The following is a 17,577-nucleotide window of genomic DNA, read 5'->3' on the forward strand; positions in this document are numbered from 1 at the left end:
TCCTTTTGTGCTTTGGCTGTCAAAGATCAATGTATCATTTTCTGTTGAATTGCAGACAACAGCGTGTCCTGCTTTCCTAGATCAGTACACAGAGATCGTCTCTGCGTCTGTACATGGGTATATATCATTAAAGCATAGAAGAACTTATAGGCGAAAGGCAGTAATTAATGTGCCTATAAATTTCCTGGGAGGGTCTAATGTGAGAAACTTGAACTTCCAAGTACTTTTGTTTTAGACTTTGTTTAATCTGTATTTTCTTCCTGCTTGCACTGATATAATTTTAATGGGTAATTACTATAGGAAAATATAGCTTGACCTCTATAAAAGATTTATTAACACATCAAGTATCCTATCAGAATGGGAAATGCTGAAAGCATACACATAAAAAACCATCAAGTTCTTATATATTACAATCACATTCAGCAACCAAGAACTGTTACTGAAATGTTTTTAAACCCCAGAATTGTTAGAACTGTGAACATAACCAAATCATGAAATCATAAAACCAATCCCAGGCTGGTTTATCCAAGTGATAAGTGCCTTTTCATCAGGCCACTTCCACTCAGCAAAATGAGGCTCCTGCACTTACCCTGTGTATATCTGTTCACAGGTACACGTTGTTGGCAACCATTCTGTAAATTTTGATCTCATTAACCAATCCCAGTGTAATTTGATGGGGGGGAAAATACCATATATATTGTTACATTCAATGAACATTAGCAATCGAATAGGAGACTGGGACCTTTTAAGTGCTCCAGCTGAAAGAAAACTGTAGAGACAGCTCACACCTTATTAGACACCAGACAATACAAAGAAGCAGAAACAGCAGCTACATCTTTTGAAAAGCTTCAATTAACGATGAGACATAAATCTGCTGGAAGCAGCACTTGCTTCATCCTGGTGTTCAGGGGACTACTCAGCGCAGTGCATCCCTCCGGGCTTTGCCAGAAGGGCAGGAAACAGAAGGCACTCACAGAATCACACTGCAGTGGAGATGCTGTCGTACTAAGCAAGCACAAGTTGGGTCTCCATATCAGTAAGATCAATTGCAATTGTAACCTCAGATTTCATTAGTGCTAGATCTGTTTCCACAGCTATGGAAGAAATCCTTCTCCCTTTCAGAGAATTCTGCAGGAAACGGGCCACAGCCATTGGCAAAGCTCCCATTGATTCAGGGCCAGAGAAGAAACCTCATCACACACTGTAGTTAATTACAAGCTGTCTGCATTTTTAACAATCCAGCTGGAGCATATAGTTTTTTGTTATTTACTGCTTTTTTTTTTTTTTTTCAATCTTAAGTCAAGAGGAGTGGTATTAATCCAAAAGAGTATGAGCATCTCCTCTGGGAAAAAAAAAAAGAGAGAGAGAAAGAAAAATTAAAGCCATGACACTTAAAACTTCAGAGGGGAGAGAGATCTTATCATGCAGTCACCTTCTGCACTGTAAAAAGTAAATAAGAAAGTACATGATATCATTTATGAGCTAAGCAAGTGGCAAAATAATGAAATGCCTTTGCTGATGGGAAGCATGGAGTGATATATGCCTCAAATATCTGACTCTGTTAGTTTAGAAGGTGCTTTCTTGAGCTGAAGAAAAGATGTTAAAATGCCCAGTGTCTGCATTTTATTTCTGGTGTTCATGAATCAAACCCACACAAAAAATGAGGAGATCAAAATGCACCAGATAGATGTACAGCTGAGGTGAGGATATAGTATTGTGATGAGAAGTAAAATTGTCAAAGACTGCAGTTCATTACTAGTTTTAGATGAACTAGAGATGAGGGGGAATTCAGAGGATGATAGCATTCCATTTTAACATGCTTGTGCAACAGGCTTCTGCATTTCATGTATTTTAATTTCAAACCAACATAAGCTAAGCACAATATTTTGGGTTTGCTGGAGGGAGGCAAAAACCTGACACACCTTCTGGAACACTTGGTAGTGCTTGCTTGTGTTGAGGAAAAATACCTTTTTTCTTTAGTAAACATCTGTCTTGAATCAGTGTTTTCCTTTTCATCTGTCTAGGGGCAGAGATCTCTAGACTCAGACAGCAGCTGCTGCAAGTTATAATTGCTGGAAGGTCTGTGCTCCTGGATGCATGATGGCTTTAAAGTGTGATGCTCTGGCTTTATTATAATCACCTGCTAGCCTGAAGGAGAGAAAGCTCAGGCAGATCTTACCTGTGTGTATAAATACCTGATGGGGGGCATACAGAAGGTGAAGACAGAGTCTTCTCAGTGGTGCCCGCTGACAGGGCACAAACTGAAACACAGGAAATTCTGTTTAATGATCAGAAAGACCTTTTTCACTATGCAGGTGGTCAAACACTGGAACATGCTACCCAGAAAGGCTGTGGAGTCTCCATCTATGAATATTCATAACTCAACTAGACAAGCCATGGACAATCTGCTCTCTGATCCAGCTTGAGCAGGGGCAGGACCAGACGAGCTCCAGAGGTGTCCACCAGCCTCCACTGTGCTTCTATGAAATGCCACCTTCTCTACCAGTAGTTTTATTAAACACTGAAAGCAGGCTGACACACTGAGTGCCATCCTGTGATCAACTTAAAGGAAATGAATAGTCATCAGGACATGCTTCCGAGCAAGACAATTATTTCTTAACTTCTAAGCAATCACTGTTTTGGCAAATTATTTATCTGTCAGCTTGAGAGATGAGTACAGGCAATGCCTGTACTCCTTGTGTTTCTTTTGCTGCAGATCAGTCAGCCAAAGGTTCTTGAGTATGTGAATCTGTCTTTTAAATTATTATTTTGAAACACTTTGGACTAAAACATGTGAAAACCAAACTTTTTCTTCAGGGCATATAGACCGTTTCCCTTCTGCCAGTACCAAAGAGATAAATTCGCTTCATTGCAGAAGAACAGAAGACATTCTGAAGGTTTTCTAGAGATTAGTTTAATTAGCTAATAAACTAAACAAAATACACATATTCCATCAAGATAGCAGAAATGCATTATCTCAAACAATAAGCCCAGCATTTGCATGCAGCTCATGACAGCCAGGAGACTGTGAGTAATACAAGAGGTACACAATTAACGGGAAGGAGATGCTGAAGGAGAGGGATGAGGATACACGCAGAGCTGGCACAGCAGTGAGGACAGTCCCCACAGTGGTTAAGGATGTCAGGCTACAGAGACAGCCGCATTCAGCTCAAGCTGACTCTGCCCAAACCATGATGAACCCTGCATGAGGCACTTCCACACCACAATCAACATTGCTGTGCTAATATGCTGAGAGGCACAGTGTGTGTTTGGGCACTGTGCCACGCTACGGCAGCTCTGTGTTTCTTATGGCCAGAGTGTGTCCAGCTGGCTCAAAAGCTCACATAGCTCAGGCAAGGGTCTGTTTGTCCCCAGCCACAGGTATGACCCAAGGAGCAAATTCCAAGGAGCATCTTAGTTTCTTCTCAAGGTGCTCATGAGCCTGTAACTAGTTCTGAAACATGCTGAGAAGAGGGAAAAAGATTGTAAAGTAAAGGAAGTGGGACACAGGAAAATGGAAATGAGAGATAAAAATTATCCTAATAATCAGTAAATACTTTGCTAGGCTTGGCACTGGCTTATAAAGGGCTGGTACACAAAGCAGTGGGGGACTACAAGGCTGGGAGAAGCCGGGGGAAAGTGAAGAAGGGTGGAAAAAAATAGAGCAGAAATAAGATCCCCCTTTGGTACATCTGAAAAATGCTGGGTTTGTTCAGCAGTTTGTGAAGCCACTGCCTAAGGCACTGGGGTGATTTGTGCCTTTAGGGAAACTTGGAGAATGTAGAGTATCCTCAAATTAACTGCAAAATCAGCTTATATTCTGAAAGATGACAGAACGATGTGAGAGAGAATTTAAGGTCTGTCCAAAGAAATTAAATTCAAGGAAGTCTTTGCCATTACTGTTGCTAGAAACATAATTGGTCTTACACAGTGTGGCCTGGGAACTGGCTGCCCCCTCCACTAAAACAGAAAGAGATCGGGACTTTTGAACACATTGAACATAACTAGCAGACATATTTTGCTTTCAAACTCAGGACTTTTAATTATTAAGGATAAATTGGTTTACTAACATAAAGAATGACTGATCTGAGATTTTAGTAGACACATTATGTCTGCACACCAGTTGACCACTACCAGAACATCCAATGCCACTGCTTTTGTCTTACAGTGTAAAGGCCTGCCTTCAGTCTTCTTTTTTTCTGGATTTACATTCTTGACTGTATTATAACAGCATCAATCAATCTGACAAAAGTCAATTCAGTATGAAATGTGAAATCTATTTTCCCAATAATTATTGACTGTAGCTATTTACATTGTTAAATCAATATTCCCACCTGCTTGCTGACAATACCTTCATCCCATTCCCATTTTCTTTTTAGTTTCGTATACTTTCTCTGACAAAAGAAGAATGAAAAATATTTTTCTTGTTTTTAACCCTTCTGTTCACCAAGATAAAATAGTAAGATGCACAGGCAACTGTGAGTTCTTAAAATACCTTCATTAAAACAGGAACTAATACAAACATTGTCCCATACAAACGACAGTAAACATCTTGGATGAACATAGCAATTAGGTTCAGCATCCCAGGAGAGAGGCTTCAGCTCAAGGTAAAGACAGATGCTCTCTCCCCCGGAGCTGTGACAGATTCACATCCTGCGATGTTTGGATACAGACCTCCTTACTTGCAACGCATTGGTTCATCCTGCATGTAAATAAATGACTACACTTATTTATGTAAGCTTGTTTTTATGCATCCTAGCACTTCAAATTGGGATGTGGGGCATTTCCAGTGAAAGATTCTTAAATACTATACAAACTTTCTATGTCAGTCCTCCATGGCCTGGATTCTAGCCTTCACCCATGCAAAAACAAAAGCCACCGAAATCTTTTCTTTTTACTGTAAAGACTGTGATTTTGAGCCACAGCCTTGAGCTATTACCGCTGTGCTGCAGAGCATCTTCAGGAGCTGTTTCTCTCTCTGAGTCACAATTCCTTTTCTTTCATCTTGCTCTGTGCAGAAGCACTAACTTAATATGGACCTCAAATTTTCTCTCAGGCTACCTCAGCCACACAGCTGAAAGGTAGTCTTAAATCCCATCTGAATTGGAGGGGACATATAAAATAATTGCATTTTTATTCCTAAGCACTGGATCCAGAACTAATAGGTAGGACAGTCAAAATGGGGGAACTAGTTCTTGTTCACAGAGCGCACACCACAGCCATGTCCATTGATAGACAAGGACAGAAGAAGATGCATAAATGAGATGTTATGGATATTTAAAAGGATATTTAAGACTCTTTATGAGAACAGAAATATATTCCATCATGCAGGCTCACATGTGCACTCCTGGAGCTGCAGTGGTGCCCTGTGTCATCCAGACACTGCCTGCTGCCACCAAGGCAGTGGTGTTCAAGAGGTTCTGTATGTGTGTGTGCGTGCATATGTGATGCTTATGAAGGACTGTGGAGCTGGCATCAAAGTGTAAAGCAAGAACAGCACAAGCAGAAATAATGTATGACCCTAAACCACCCCAGACGCGAACATAAATGGAAGTTGTCTGGATAGAGAAAGACTGACAGCTCTTTGAATACAAGCACTAAGAGATGCATTTGTGGTGCTCCTAGAAGGACTCTGACTCAAAAAATCAATGCAAGGATTTGTTCAGCCCAATATGTGGCATTATTCTCCCCTTCTCAGACAGACTAATTTTACCTAGAAACTTGCTGTCTGCATTACATCTCCTCTTCTTTTTCTGCAGATGATAAGGCATTGTCCAAAACTGACATAATAACACCAGTAAGATAGATTGTCACTTTAGGTTACTCAGTCAGTTGTTAAAATTAATAAAAGGTTCAGGCTGCTTCTTTGTGCTGCAAATGCTGTGTGACAGACCAGCCTGCTGAGGAGCCCAGTCATAGGTGCTGGGCCCCAGATCACTCCTCAGACACCAGCATGGTGGCTGCAGCATTCATTTTCTCAGGAAGACATCTGACATTTCCTTCTCTCCATACTTGCATATCCCTGCTGAAGAGCTGAAAGTGTAACCTCAGCACAGCCAATGTTCTCTCACACACCAGGCAAGAAACACCATTAGTGTGTGAACGATGTACAAGGTGAACGGTTTCTGCATCCCTCCCTTTTTGTTCAGGGGTTGACTGCAAGCCGTTGCCTCTCTCCTTCGCTCCCGCAGTCCATCAGGAATCAAAAGCTTTGACCCTCACTCTCTGCTGTCACTTCTCTTATGCACAACTGCTTCCCAACAGGGGCTGCAGAATTAGGCATAAGGCAGCAGCATATGACAAATGATGCTCTTTTTGTAGACTGCGCAGAGCTGGAGGTCAAACACACTATTAATAATTCTCTGACTTTTTAAAAGCTGCAGTCCCTCCATTTGTTGGCAACACGATTTTAAAGGTCTGTACAAGCCACTTAAAACAGCAGCTGAACAGAGGCTCTTCAGCACTGTCCAATATTGATTTTTGCCTCTAACTCGCCTCTTTGCTAAGGCTGGTTTCAATATCCTGTGAAGTTTAAGTGAAGGTATTTCCCATCTCAATAGCTGTGCATTGTCATTTGATAGCATATAGAAGCCTGTAGTATTTCCCTGAGTAACATGCTTTGGCTCAAAGAGCAGGATTGCCACAAAATTTCGGTCCTGGACCACTGCTGCCTGCATCACAGGAATGCTGAGGGAGGAATGAATACAGGTGGGCTGGAGTGGGGAACCCACTCACCAGGCTGCTCACCAAGCTCAAGCTGTACCAAGAAAAACATCAATACAGTACAGAGCTGGTACAGTAGATTATTTCTGCCTCTAGAGAAGGGGTCCCAAAGAATGAGTAAATTCAAAGCACTAGCTGGTGTGCTCCCACAAATCAGACATATAAAGGAAATTTAGCAAATACTTACCCAAAATTAAGGAAACAAAATAAGCATATGTGCAATGTGAAAATGTGAAAGAAAAATAAGCATTGTGAACATGGGTTTGGCTAATCATGAGATTGGCCTAAAATTTAGGAGATTTCCCCACTCGGGAAGTTAGGACATATATATAATAATATTTGGCTTTGGGGTTTTGGGTTGGTTTTTTTTTGGTGGGGAAAACAGGCAAGGACAGCAAATGAGATCCTGCTAGAAAAGAAAAAAGGTCCTGAGTAACTGCTCTATATTCATACTAGAAAGAAAAAAAAGACAAAGAATGTGTTTTCTGCTTTGTAGGAGGGACAGAGAAGCACAACTGAAAATGACACTGAGAAGGCTGAAGTGCTTCAGCCTACTATTTTTTCTTTAACTCACTGAAAAAAAAATCTAAACCAATTGAGACAATCCACAGACTTTAAAACTTATTAAGAATTTAGGCTGCATAAAGAGCAGAAAAAGAGGCTACACAGATACATTACATATTTTCAAATCAGGTAGGCCTCATAAAATTTACCCCAGAGTGCTCAGGGAACTGAGTGAAGTAATTTCACAGCCATGAGCAATTATATTTGAGGTATGATGGAGAGTGAATGAAGTTCCAGAAGACTGGAAAAGGACCTCTCAAGAGCTCTTCCAGCCATGGTTACCATTCCTGAAAGGAGACAAAAAACAAAGGTAAGATGGTTACTTATTGATCCATAGCTCCTCCTTCAGGAAGCCACAGCAGCAAAACAACTACTTGTTATTCACACTATAGGCAAAGCATAAAGTTTTGAGAACATGGGGTGAGGCTTGATCAAATCAAAGGCCCATCATCACAAAACTGTCTCAGATAGTTGCCTGCAGCAGATACTGCTGTTATCTAAAACAAAGGGTAGGGCAAGCATGCCCCAGCACACTCTCTCAGCTCTTAGCAAACAGAAGCTTAGTGACTTACAGAGCTAGAGACTTTGCATCTTTCTGTTAAGAGCCCTCTGTGACCTGTAATAGCCCTTAACAATTACTAATCAAGAGATCATAAAAGTGCTGTCTTTATTGCATGAAATCAGAAGATAATACATAGAAACTGAAAATAGGAATATACTTTATACTACTGTGCCTTGCAGTGACTGTATCTTTGTTCCCAGCTTCAGTATATTGTTATCAAGTATACAATCATTTTGTGAACAGCCAATCCTTGAGAAAAGCAATACCAAAATGTCAGCCTAGGTACTTGATATTATTTACATTCAAGCACAGTTACTCTGGCTAGTTTGTCAAAAGCTGCTTCATGTTAGAGTTGAACCAAATTTATTTTAAGCTATAAGGAAACAAAAGACAATATCTTACATATGGATATGTTGCAGTTGGAGAACAGTGATTAAAGGACTTTATTTACATTTCTAGCTGATCAACATCTTTTAGATACTTCTAATGGGAAGAATTGATTTTTTTTGCCCCTACAAAACAGACTTAATCAATTTTGCTACTGGAAATGTTTTATTCAACCATAGCTAAATTTCCCTGCATACACATCTGTCAAAGCAGAAACTATTATTGGAAAAGAGAAGCCTTTTTTGCTGATATAAAGATATCTTCTATTATTTCAACAGAAGCCTATTGATTTTTTGAAGCTTTAAAAAAAAAAACCAAAAAAACTTACTGTAATGCAAATCCCTTAAATATGCAAAATTTTCCCCAAATTACATCAAATATCAGCAAAATTTAATTTGGGCTCACTTTCCTAGGATTTTTTAAAATTATTTTGCACTTGAAATTTAGTTGCATTAATCAGAAAAAAAAAAATATTTGCCATCCTTTTTGGATTAATTTATTCTAGGGGTTCTGCAACAGTTAAGCTCTTTTTGCAGTGCTGGACCATGACTTAAGAGGCCTTGGTTTCTGACCTCAGCTGTCTAACTGGCTCTCTGGGCAAAGGAGGTGACTCACTTCATCTGTAAATGGGGAAACTATATGTTCTGTGCACAGCTTTATATCTATGTCCTTCTTGAAAACATTACGTACCATGCCACATGGTATCTCACTTCTCAATGCAGACGGAAGCACTTTCAGTGCTGATCTGCGGGTTATACACTGGGTGCAGGTGAATAAAAAACGCATGTGTTTGTCAGACTGCAATGCCCTTACAACGATCAAATGACTGTGAAGTGCAACTCAGTTAATGGTAATGCAAAGGTGGACAAATCTGCACTTAAACAAGCAGAAAACTCTTTACAAATCTTTAATACAGCAACTCTGCAGAAGCATTTTAAGTGTGGATTTGCACTGAAAATTTAATGCAAACATGCATTATTTGACTGAGTTGCTACAGTGGGCACTGAATTTACATTTACACAAACAAATATTAACCAGGTTCATTTCAAAAAAGAAGCTCTTGCCTGGCTTTATTCAAATTTGTAACAGCCATAATTTATTTTAAACTGATAAGAAAATCAGATAGATCTCACCTCCCTGCAGTCTGCAGGACACTTGACCTTGCTGGGACTTATTAGCATGGGGAAAATAGTCCCTGTGAATATAGCACATGACGATGAATCCTTCAAAATTTAAAAAGGTACGATTAAGAAGAATCCTGTAAAATAGAGCAACAGTTAATTTAATGTTTGCTTTCAGTTAGAAAGCCTCCCAGATCTGTAATCTGATGGATTGTCATATCTATAAATACAGCTGCTCTCTTAACCTCTTACTATTGGTTGCACACCACAGGCTACATCTGGCATCAGTGACCTCAGGAGCACTTTTATTACTGCTGTAGCAGTTACAGTCTGAAACCTGAATTGCAAATTGAGGCCCTGCTATACCTGGTACTGGGGAAACAGGCAATAGGAGCAATTAAGCCCTGCTCCAGCCTGGATCCCCACCCTCTGTGGCATTCATATCATGCTTTGATTCTTATGTCAGTGACAACAAGGTAATGCTACAAGGCATAACCTCATGGCAGACCTTAGTGTTGCATTTGGGAGGCAGTTGAGATTGTCAAAGGTGGCTGGTGTCCCTTCTGGAAGCAGAGGTGAAGCCATCTCTGAGGTGGCCATGCCCAGCCTGCAGCCGTCTGGGAGCACTGCTCCTGCCTCTGCCCACATCACCCACCACCACCAGTGCATTCTGGAGACCTCACACCCACCATTGTCACCATGGCCGGTGCTGGGCCTGACACCATCTGCTGTCCCACCCTGGCCATGACCAGGCCGTGGGGTGAGGACGTGGCACTGAAGTGGTGATGCACAGGGTTATGGTGGACAGGGGCTTGACACCCACCTCCCACCACAGCACCTCACAGTATCACAGTATGCTAGAGATTGGAAGGGACCTCAAAAGATCATCTAGTCCAATCCCCCTGCCAGAGCAGGAACACCTAGATAAGGTTACACAGGAATGTGTCCAGGCGGGTTTTGAATGTCTCCAGAGAAGGAGACTCCACAACCTCCCTGGGCAGCCTGTTCCAGTGTTCCGTCACCCTCACTGAGAAGAAGTTTCTTCTCAAGTTTAAGTGGAACCTCTTGTGTTCCAGTTTGTACCCATTACCCCTTGTCCTATCATTGTTTGCCACCAAGAAGAGCCTGGCTCCATCCTCATGACACTCCCCCTTTATATATTTATATACACTAATAAGGTCACCCCTCAGTCTCCTCTTCTCCAAACTATAGAGACCCAGCTCCCTCAGCCTTTCCTCATAAGGGAGATGCTCCACTCCCTTAATCATCTTAGTTGCCCTGCGCTGGACTCTCTCCAGCAGGTCCCTGTCCTTCTTGAACTGAGGGGCCCAGAACTGGACACAATATTCCAGATGTGGCCTCACCAAGGCAGAGTAGAGGGGGAGGAGGACCTCTCTCGACCTACTGACCACCCCCCTTCTAATACACCCCAGGATGCCATTGGCCTTCTTGGCCACAAGGGCACAGTGTTGGCTCATGGTCATCCTGCCATCCACTAGGACCCCCAGGTCCCTTTCCCCTTCACTACTTTCCAGCAGGTCAACCCCCAACCTGTACTGGTACATGGGGTTGTTCCTCCCAGATGCAGGACTCTACACTTTCCCTTGTTATATTTCAAGTTATTCCCTGCCCAACTCTCCAGCCTGTCCAGCTTCCTGCTCACACAGCCCTGGCTGGGCCCACCTTTCTCCTTTCCTCTTTGCTTTTTTGTTACCTGGAGTTAGGTGGGACACTGGCACAGCACTTTGGAAGCCTGCGATGTCTGGTGGTTTCTGACTGGATGGACCAGCCATCAGGGACATGGCCACTGGGTGAGCTGGGGACAAGCACAGTGTGCCGAAGCAGCTGGATCTGGCCCTGCCATGCCACAGCTCCCGGCAGCTGAGGACAAGGCACCCGAGGCATGGGGATGAAGAGCCAATCACTGCAACTGGATGTTCAGCAAGGCACAAAGAGGAGCATGGCAGCGGCACTCAGCTTTACAGACTTTTATTTGTCAATCTGTACAGAACGCTGTTGCTATCATAATAAGGCATAAAACGCACTATTGAAAAGCTCATGATGGACTGTGACGTTTTGCCCTGTTGTGGGTCAAAAAGGAGTTTTACAACATTAAAGCAGTCGCTTTCCCAGTCGGTAAACTTTACATTCATTACAGACAGATTTTTAAAAGAATTACAAAGATTAAAAAACTGTAAACATATAAAACCCAGCAACAACCCAGCGTGGCTTCCTAGGAGAGAGTCTCAGGCATTCCTGCTGCAGGGCTGGTGTGAGGCTGGCAGCGAGAAGGCAAGACTGGCTGACCAGGGAGCCTGGTGGGGCCAGGACTGTGTGAAGCCACTCCTTTTGGGTGCAAGTCCCCAGATGGTGCCAGGCAGTTCCCAAATGGCAGCCTCGGCCTCAGACATCTAAAGGGACAGAAACTGAGCAAATGGGTCACTGGGAGCCGTTTGAGCAGCGGGGAGCCAGCTGCAGGCTACCAGTGCCTCGCCACAGGGGAGCCATCACCACAGCGCATGGCACCTCCAGTCCTAATGCAGACCCCTGGGTCCCCTTCGGCAAGCAGGCCCTGGCACACAGATATGTCATGAGGTAGAACATGGGAAACTGTCACGCTTCACTGACAGAAATAAACTGACTGAGGGCACAAATCCTGCTATGTTCTGGGGTACTCCAGGGCTCACCTAAAACCCATCTGGTATGCCCCAAGAGTTAGATCCCCACGGAAGAAAGCTCTCCAGTGATCCACGTGACAACTTTAACTGAGACAAGGAAAAACACCCAATCCGATTTTAATCACGCTTGTACTCTTAAAGCACTTAAATTTTGAGCAGGGGAAATCAAACTGCAATGGTGTATGAGAGGGCAATTAATTTCCCTTGGCCTCAGCCTTTGGTACCATCTCGTGTGAGGTGAACAATGCAAAGGCTCATCCACCGGGCAAATACATTCATTTTCCATCATCAGCCACCAGACAGCAAGTGTTTTGGTCTCTGTCGCATCACGCAGCATGAGAACCTGAGAGTCCAGAGGTTTTATATCGCACCACCAATCCACACAGTCCTGTAATGTGTACAGGTATCTTGCTGGGTGATCAGAGAAATGTCCTGAGACTTTTATCTGCTAAACTCCTGCACTTTGCCTTCCTTCACCTCTTCCACAGCACACATGAACACCAAAATAAACTTAGTCCTGTTACTGAAATTTTCTTACTCCTCACACTCCTGCAGTGTATATTTAGATTATTAGGTTGACTTACATTTCCTCAGAATGCTTGGGGAAAACTTGAGGGTTCGTTTAAGTATTGCAGGCTCATGATCTGTGACAGGCATTTTACAAAGTGTCAGAAAACTTCTCACTTGATAATAACATACTGACAGTCAGGAGAGCATTCCCTTTTCTAGTGCTAATAATCAGCATTAAGGCATGCCATGGTTCCTACAAGAAACCTGTGATCCTTACAGTGTTAGCTGTCATCTTTCTGCAATAATAGAATGCACTCCAATTTTATGCATGTGTATCATTAAAAAATAAAAATAATGGCTCTTAAAACCACCAGCCTCAATTTAGAGCTTCTGTCAGGAAGGTAAGAACAGCGATTCCCATTAGGGACCCAGGCTGGTGAAAGGGTTTTCATCCCCCACAGCACTCGTCCCCTGTCCCACATCATCTTGCTGCCCCCAGCTCAGTACCATTTGCCCTCTCACTTGGCAAGGCTTTCCTTGGGCCTCTGGAGGCCACAGCCAGCTGCTTGCATCCTCGGGGCAGGACAAGAGGCAGTGCTGTCCTCACTACCCCATCTCAAGCAGTGTGTCAGGCCCCGCAGGCAATGTCCACGTACCTACCCACCAGCAGGCAAATGCCAGCTAAGAAAGAGCCTTCCTCCTCCTGCTTCTCAGGCTACTTCCTTCCTCACTCTCACCTATCACAACAGGCTGAAGGCTTCTCCTTACATCTGGAAGCTATTCCATTTATTTACCCTAGAAATTCAACCCTAAATTCCTGATGACACATCCACAGGGACACAAGCTCTCCGAAGACGACAGTGGAGGTGCTGGCCACTGCTGAAGTTCCTGCCTGCAAACACTCCACATCATGACATAAACTGGCAAAATCATCTACGAGGCAGCAGCACCACCTACTAAGACTGCTCATTTAATTACCAAATAACACTGAACTAAAGCGGCAGTTAGAGCAGCTAACATCTGAAGCAGCATCTCTTTTGCAGGGCCAACATTAAAGCCTGGGTACCACACCATGCTATTTACAGTGACCAAAGGCACAAGCCTGGAGCAGGACTGCTCCTTGGACCCTTGGTCTAAGGCACCCATGCCAACAACCGTGGCTGGCAAGCAGGAGGGGCTGAACTGAGTGAGTGCCAGACTCCGGTGCTGCACATATCTCCTGACACAAACACCCAGGGAAGAGAGAATGAGGAGGCAAAACAGCCTTCAGTCTCTCTGCATGAGGACCCCACGTTTCCACCTGACACTTGTTATGCTCACAACTTGTGCTGCCACATATTCCTGGGAAAAGGGGGACACAAAGGAGATCTCCTTCCCCAAGAGAACTCTTCTCAGGTATGTCACAGTGTGAAAAAAAATCCCAGTATCATGTTAAAAATACTCAATATTCCTGATATTTGAGACTTAGCCCACAACTGACGAGGCTGTGACAGTGAATCACATGTTTCTACTAAGACTCTGCAGTCAGGGACTGTACAGACAGAGCTCTTCACTCATGTTTGGATTTGGCAGGGACACATACATATATATTAACAGGACATACAGATACACTAACCACTGTTCAGTAGGAACTGACAGTGGTATATACATCAACCTTCGTTGGTTTTCTCAGCACTGCAAGAACACACCCTTAATGTTCCTCAGAAACTAACTGATAATAAAGTGAATAGCATCAGTGGTAAAGGTTTTTGGCTACTGTGCCACAGAGCTGTGATTAATAACAACACATACCCTCGATCACACCTATGTTAAGTGAGTCCCACGTCAGCCAGTAAACTGCCTGATGTTTAACCTTTGTATTTCCCAATAACTGATTTTTTTTTACAAATGGAAGTGGTTTTTATTGACTGAGCCCCAGAAAGCTCCTTCCTGACATTTCCTTGCTGGTTATGAGAAGGCTGACAGCCTGGTGATACAAAACTGAAGTTTCAAAAGGATTAGTAAGATGCAGACAGTCCGCATATAAGCACAGCCCTGCAGCTGAGCTTCAATTTCTTCTGGCATCCATGCTGAAGGAGGCGTGTTCAGTCTCAGCATCCCCACATTTTTTCACTTTGGGCCTTTTGAGACTCCAAACAAGAGGTCAGTTAATTCAAGTTATGGCAGTTTTCATACAAAGATATCTGTCCACCAGGAACTAAACTTCTTTTATATGGGTCACTATAGCTATCAGAAGTTAATGACTATCAATCATTCCTAATCTGAACTGAAATGGAGCCACTGACCTCAGCTGAAAGAGCCTTTTGTCTCCTACCACTACCACGAGCCATATGGTTCCCTGCCCTTTGCCTCTTATTTTATATTTTAAATAATCATCCCTAATTGTACCATTGTTTGAAAATATGGGAGGTTTGTAGCAAGTCATGACCAAGTGGTGTTCTTTTTTTCCCTTAGCTCTCATGCAACAGAAGGGCTCAGCTTAAAATTAAAGGATAAAAAAGCATTTCTCAATTAAATATTAGCCCTGGTATTTGAATATTGGTCCTGCTTCTTAACAGTCTACCAAGTAGACTATTCACAGTCCTGCAGGCTGAAATGATTAACAGCTTCCAAAGTGTTAAGGTCATTCTTGTTCTATACTGGAGTAATAAGAAAATTATATAGGCAACACACCAATGGAATGTTTCATATTAGGATAAACGAGTATCTGAGGAACCTACCTATCACAAATCTCTTTTTATTCAGTGGTTTTCATTATTTTATATCAGTTGCAATTTCTCTGGCATGTTTCCCTTTACAAGCACTCATATGCTTCAAACATTCATTATAGAGCTTAAAACCCCCCATTTTTATCAGACAAATAAACTGCATCACCAGCTATCTTTAGCCGCATCTGTCTTCTTTAATGAAACATATTTTCCTGTAGAAATGCTGCCTTAAAAATCGTGACCACACTAATTATCTATGGCAAGCACATCTTCCTCAACTAACGACAGCTCGAGCATGTTATCGTTTGCACCAGACTTCATTCTGAAATTGAAAGACCCATAGAGCTTCGCAGAGTCCTTGGAGGTTGCAAACCTGCTCCTCCGGTACATCTCCCCTTTCCACATGGACATCATCAGCAAGCTGGACAGCACCACGCCCCCCAGGGTTAAAAGACACAGCCCAGCGATAACACAGCGGTCCAAGTGAGCCCCAATCCTAGCACTCTCATTCTCCAGCCTCTCCATCTCCCGGGCAGCCACAGTGTTGGGATCCACAGTCACATCTCTGGGTACCACATAGGAAATGATCACCAGCAAAATGCCACTAACCAGGAACAAAATGGCACTGATGAACCCATAGTCCACAGACTTCCCGGCTGCCACCTCTGAGGCAGGGTCCTCCTCCTCGGAGACCAGGGAAGGAGAATCATGCACCCACTCAGGTGGCAGCTCCCTGCAGGAATGCTGCTGCAGAGGGCCATCCTGGCAGCGGCTGCCTGGAGGACTGGGGGCACTTGCATGCTCCAGGTTTACGTTTTCATCCACATAGGTGAATGACGTCTCGAGTTCCTGGGCACAGCAGCAGGCTTTCTTCTTCCCTCCATCCTCATTCCTGGTCAGGTGCTCAGGCGGGTGGCCGGGCTGGGAGGCGCCAGAGGGTGCTGGGTGCTCCCAAGGTGAGGTGCCTGGGGGAGACAGCTGGGGTGCCAAGGGGGGCTCAGCCACAGGGCCCCTCTGCAGGGGCTTGCAATGCCTTTCACAGTGCAGGGCTGCCACTGCAGTGGCTGCTCTGGGGTCCACTTCACCCCCCTCATACTGCTGCTGCTGCTGCTGCTCGCAGGGAGGGGAGGACAGCCTCCAGTCCATAGCGATGCCCAGGGGTGCCTGCCTGCTCTCCTCAGCCAGGTAAAGAAGCTCCATGCAAGCCATCAACCTTGTCCCGCAAGCCCTGACTCCTGGGCTACCGCATCCTTCAGCAGACGATGTCCCTGACCCACGGAAGTGGCTTCACGGTACTGGAGCTGCTGTATCCCAGAAATCTTCTACTCTTTCACCACTGTTTTGTTAGGGACATGGCTTGTGTCAGCTGTTAAATGACTACATAAATCCTCTCTGACATTCATTTCTTTTCGGTCTGCAAATGAAATAGCAGAGAGGAAAAAAAAAAAAACAACAGCAAAACCAAACCTGACAACCTCATAATGATACATTAATAAACCAAAGATAAGGATAATGCAAACGTGAAACATCAGTCTTCCTCTCAACTGTTCGAGGGGAGACGGCAAACACGATTGTTTTAACCATGCATTTAAAACTGCAATCCTCTTGCAGATCCAAAATCTATTAGGGAGTCTAATCAACCTTTGACACCAAGATCCAATTAAGGCAGTAAGTCATCTACATAGTGCAGGATAACTGGAATAACTGCGTAAAATGTCAGCGAAACGAGATGTCTGCTCTCTCAAAAGCCAGTTAACTCCCCCACCCCTTTCCAAATAAAGATTTTAAAACTCAGATTCACAGATTAATTAGAAAAAAAACACGTAAATCCCATGTAGCTCAGTAATCCAGGATCTGTATTCTCCAGTGGAAATCTGATAATCCTATGGGAAAAGCTGCGCTTTCCTATAGCAGATCTCCCGTTCGATTAAGAGCTTTTGGAATGAAATTATGCCTCAAAGACTGATGACTCAAAGCCGGATATTACTCCTCATCTGCAATTAATTCGTTATTACCCCCTTCTTCCGCGCCCCATCGCCCCTTGAGGACGATGCCCGGTGTCACCAGAAGCCTGCAGCCCAATAAAAGTGTTGCATGCGTAGAAAACACATGTGCGCCTATCGCGTATCCGCGACCGGTTACAACCGCTGCTCACTCACGCTCTTCCCGGGACCTCAGCGGGAACCGACCGCGCAAGCAAATGCGGTCCCTGCCGGCGCCAGGAGCAGCTGGATCCGCACGCAACTGTGTGACCCGAGTGATGGGGGTTACAGGCGCGCAGGCACTCACAGAAACACACGCAAGCCCGGCAAGCAGGAGCACGC

The 17,577-nt window shown here is 43.8% G+C and overlaps 1 protein-coding gene across 1 annotated transcript; it reads right to left on the reverse strand.

The window, feature by feature from the left end:
* Nucleotides 1–15,499: 15,499 nt before the first annotated feature.
* Nucleotides 15,500–17,265, reverse strand: TMEM74 (transmembrane protein 74; the record flags this gene model as incomplete). The annotated part of the gene is made up of 1 exon (XM_080611067.1): nt 15,500–17,265. The coding sequence occupies exon 1, from the start codon at nt 16,460–16,462 to the stop codon at nt 15,500–15,502; it is 963 nt and encodes a 320-aa protein (XP_080467193.1). The 5' UTR covers nt 16,463–17,265.
* Nucleotides 17,266–17,577: the final 312 nt, after the last annotated feature.

Source organism: Psittacula echo (assembly GCF_963264785.1).
Source record: "Psittacula echo genome assembly, chromosome: 2".
Classification (NCBI taxonomy): Eukaryota; Metazoa; Chordata; class Aves; order Psittaciformes; family Psittacidae; genus Psittacula; species Psittacula echo.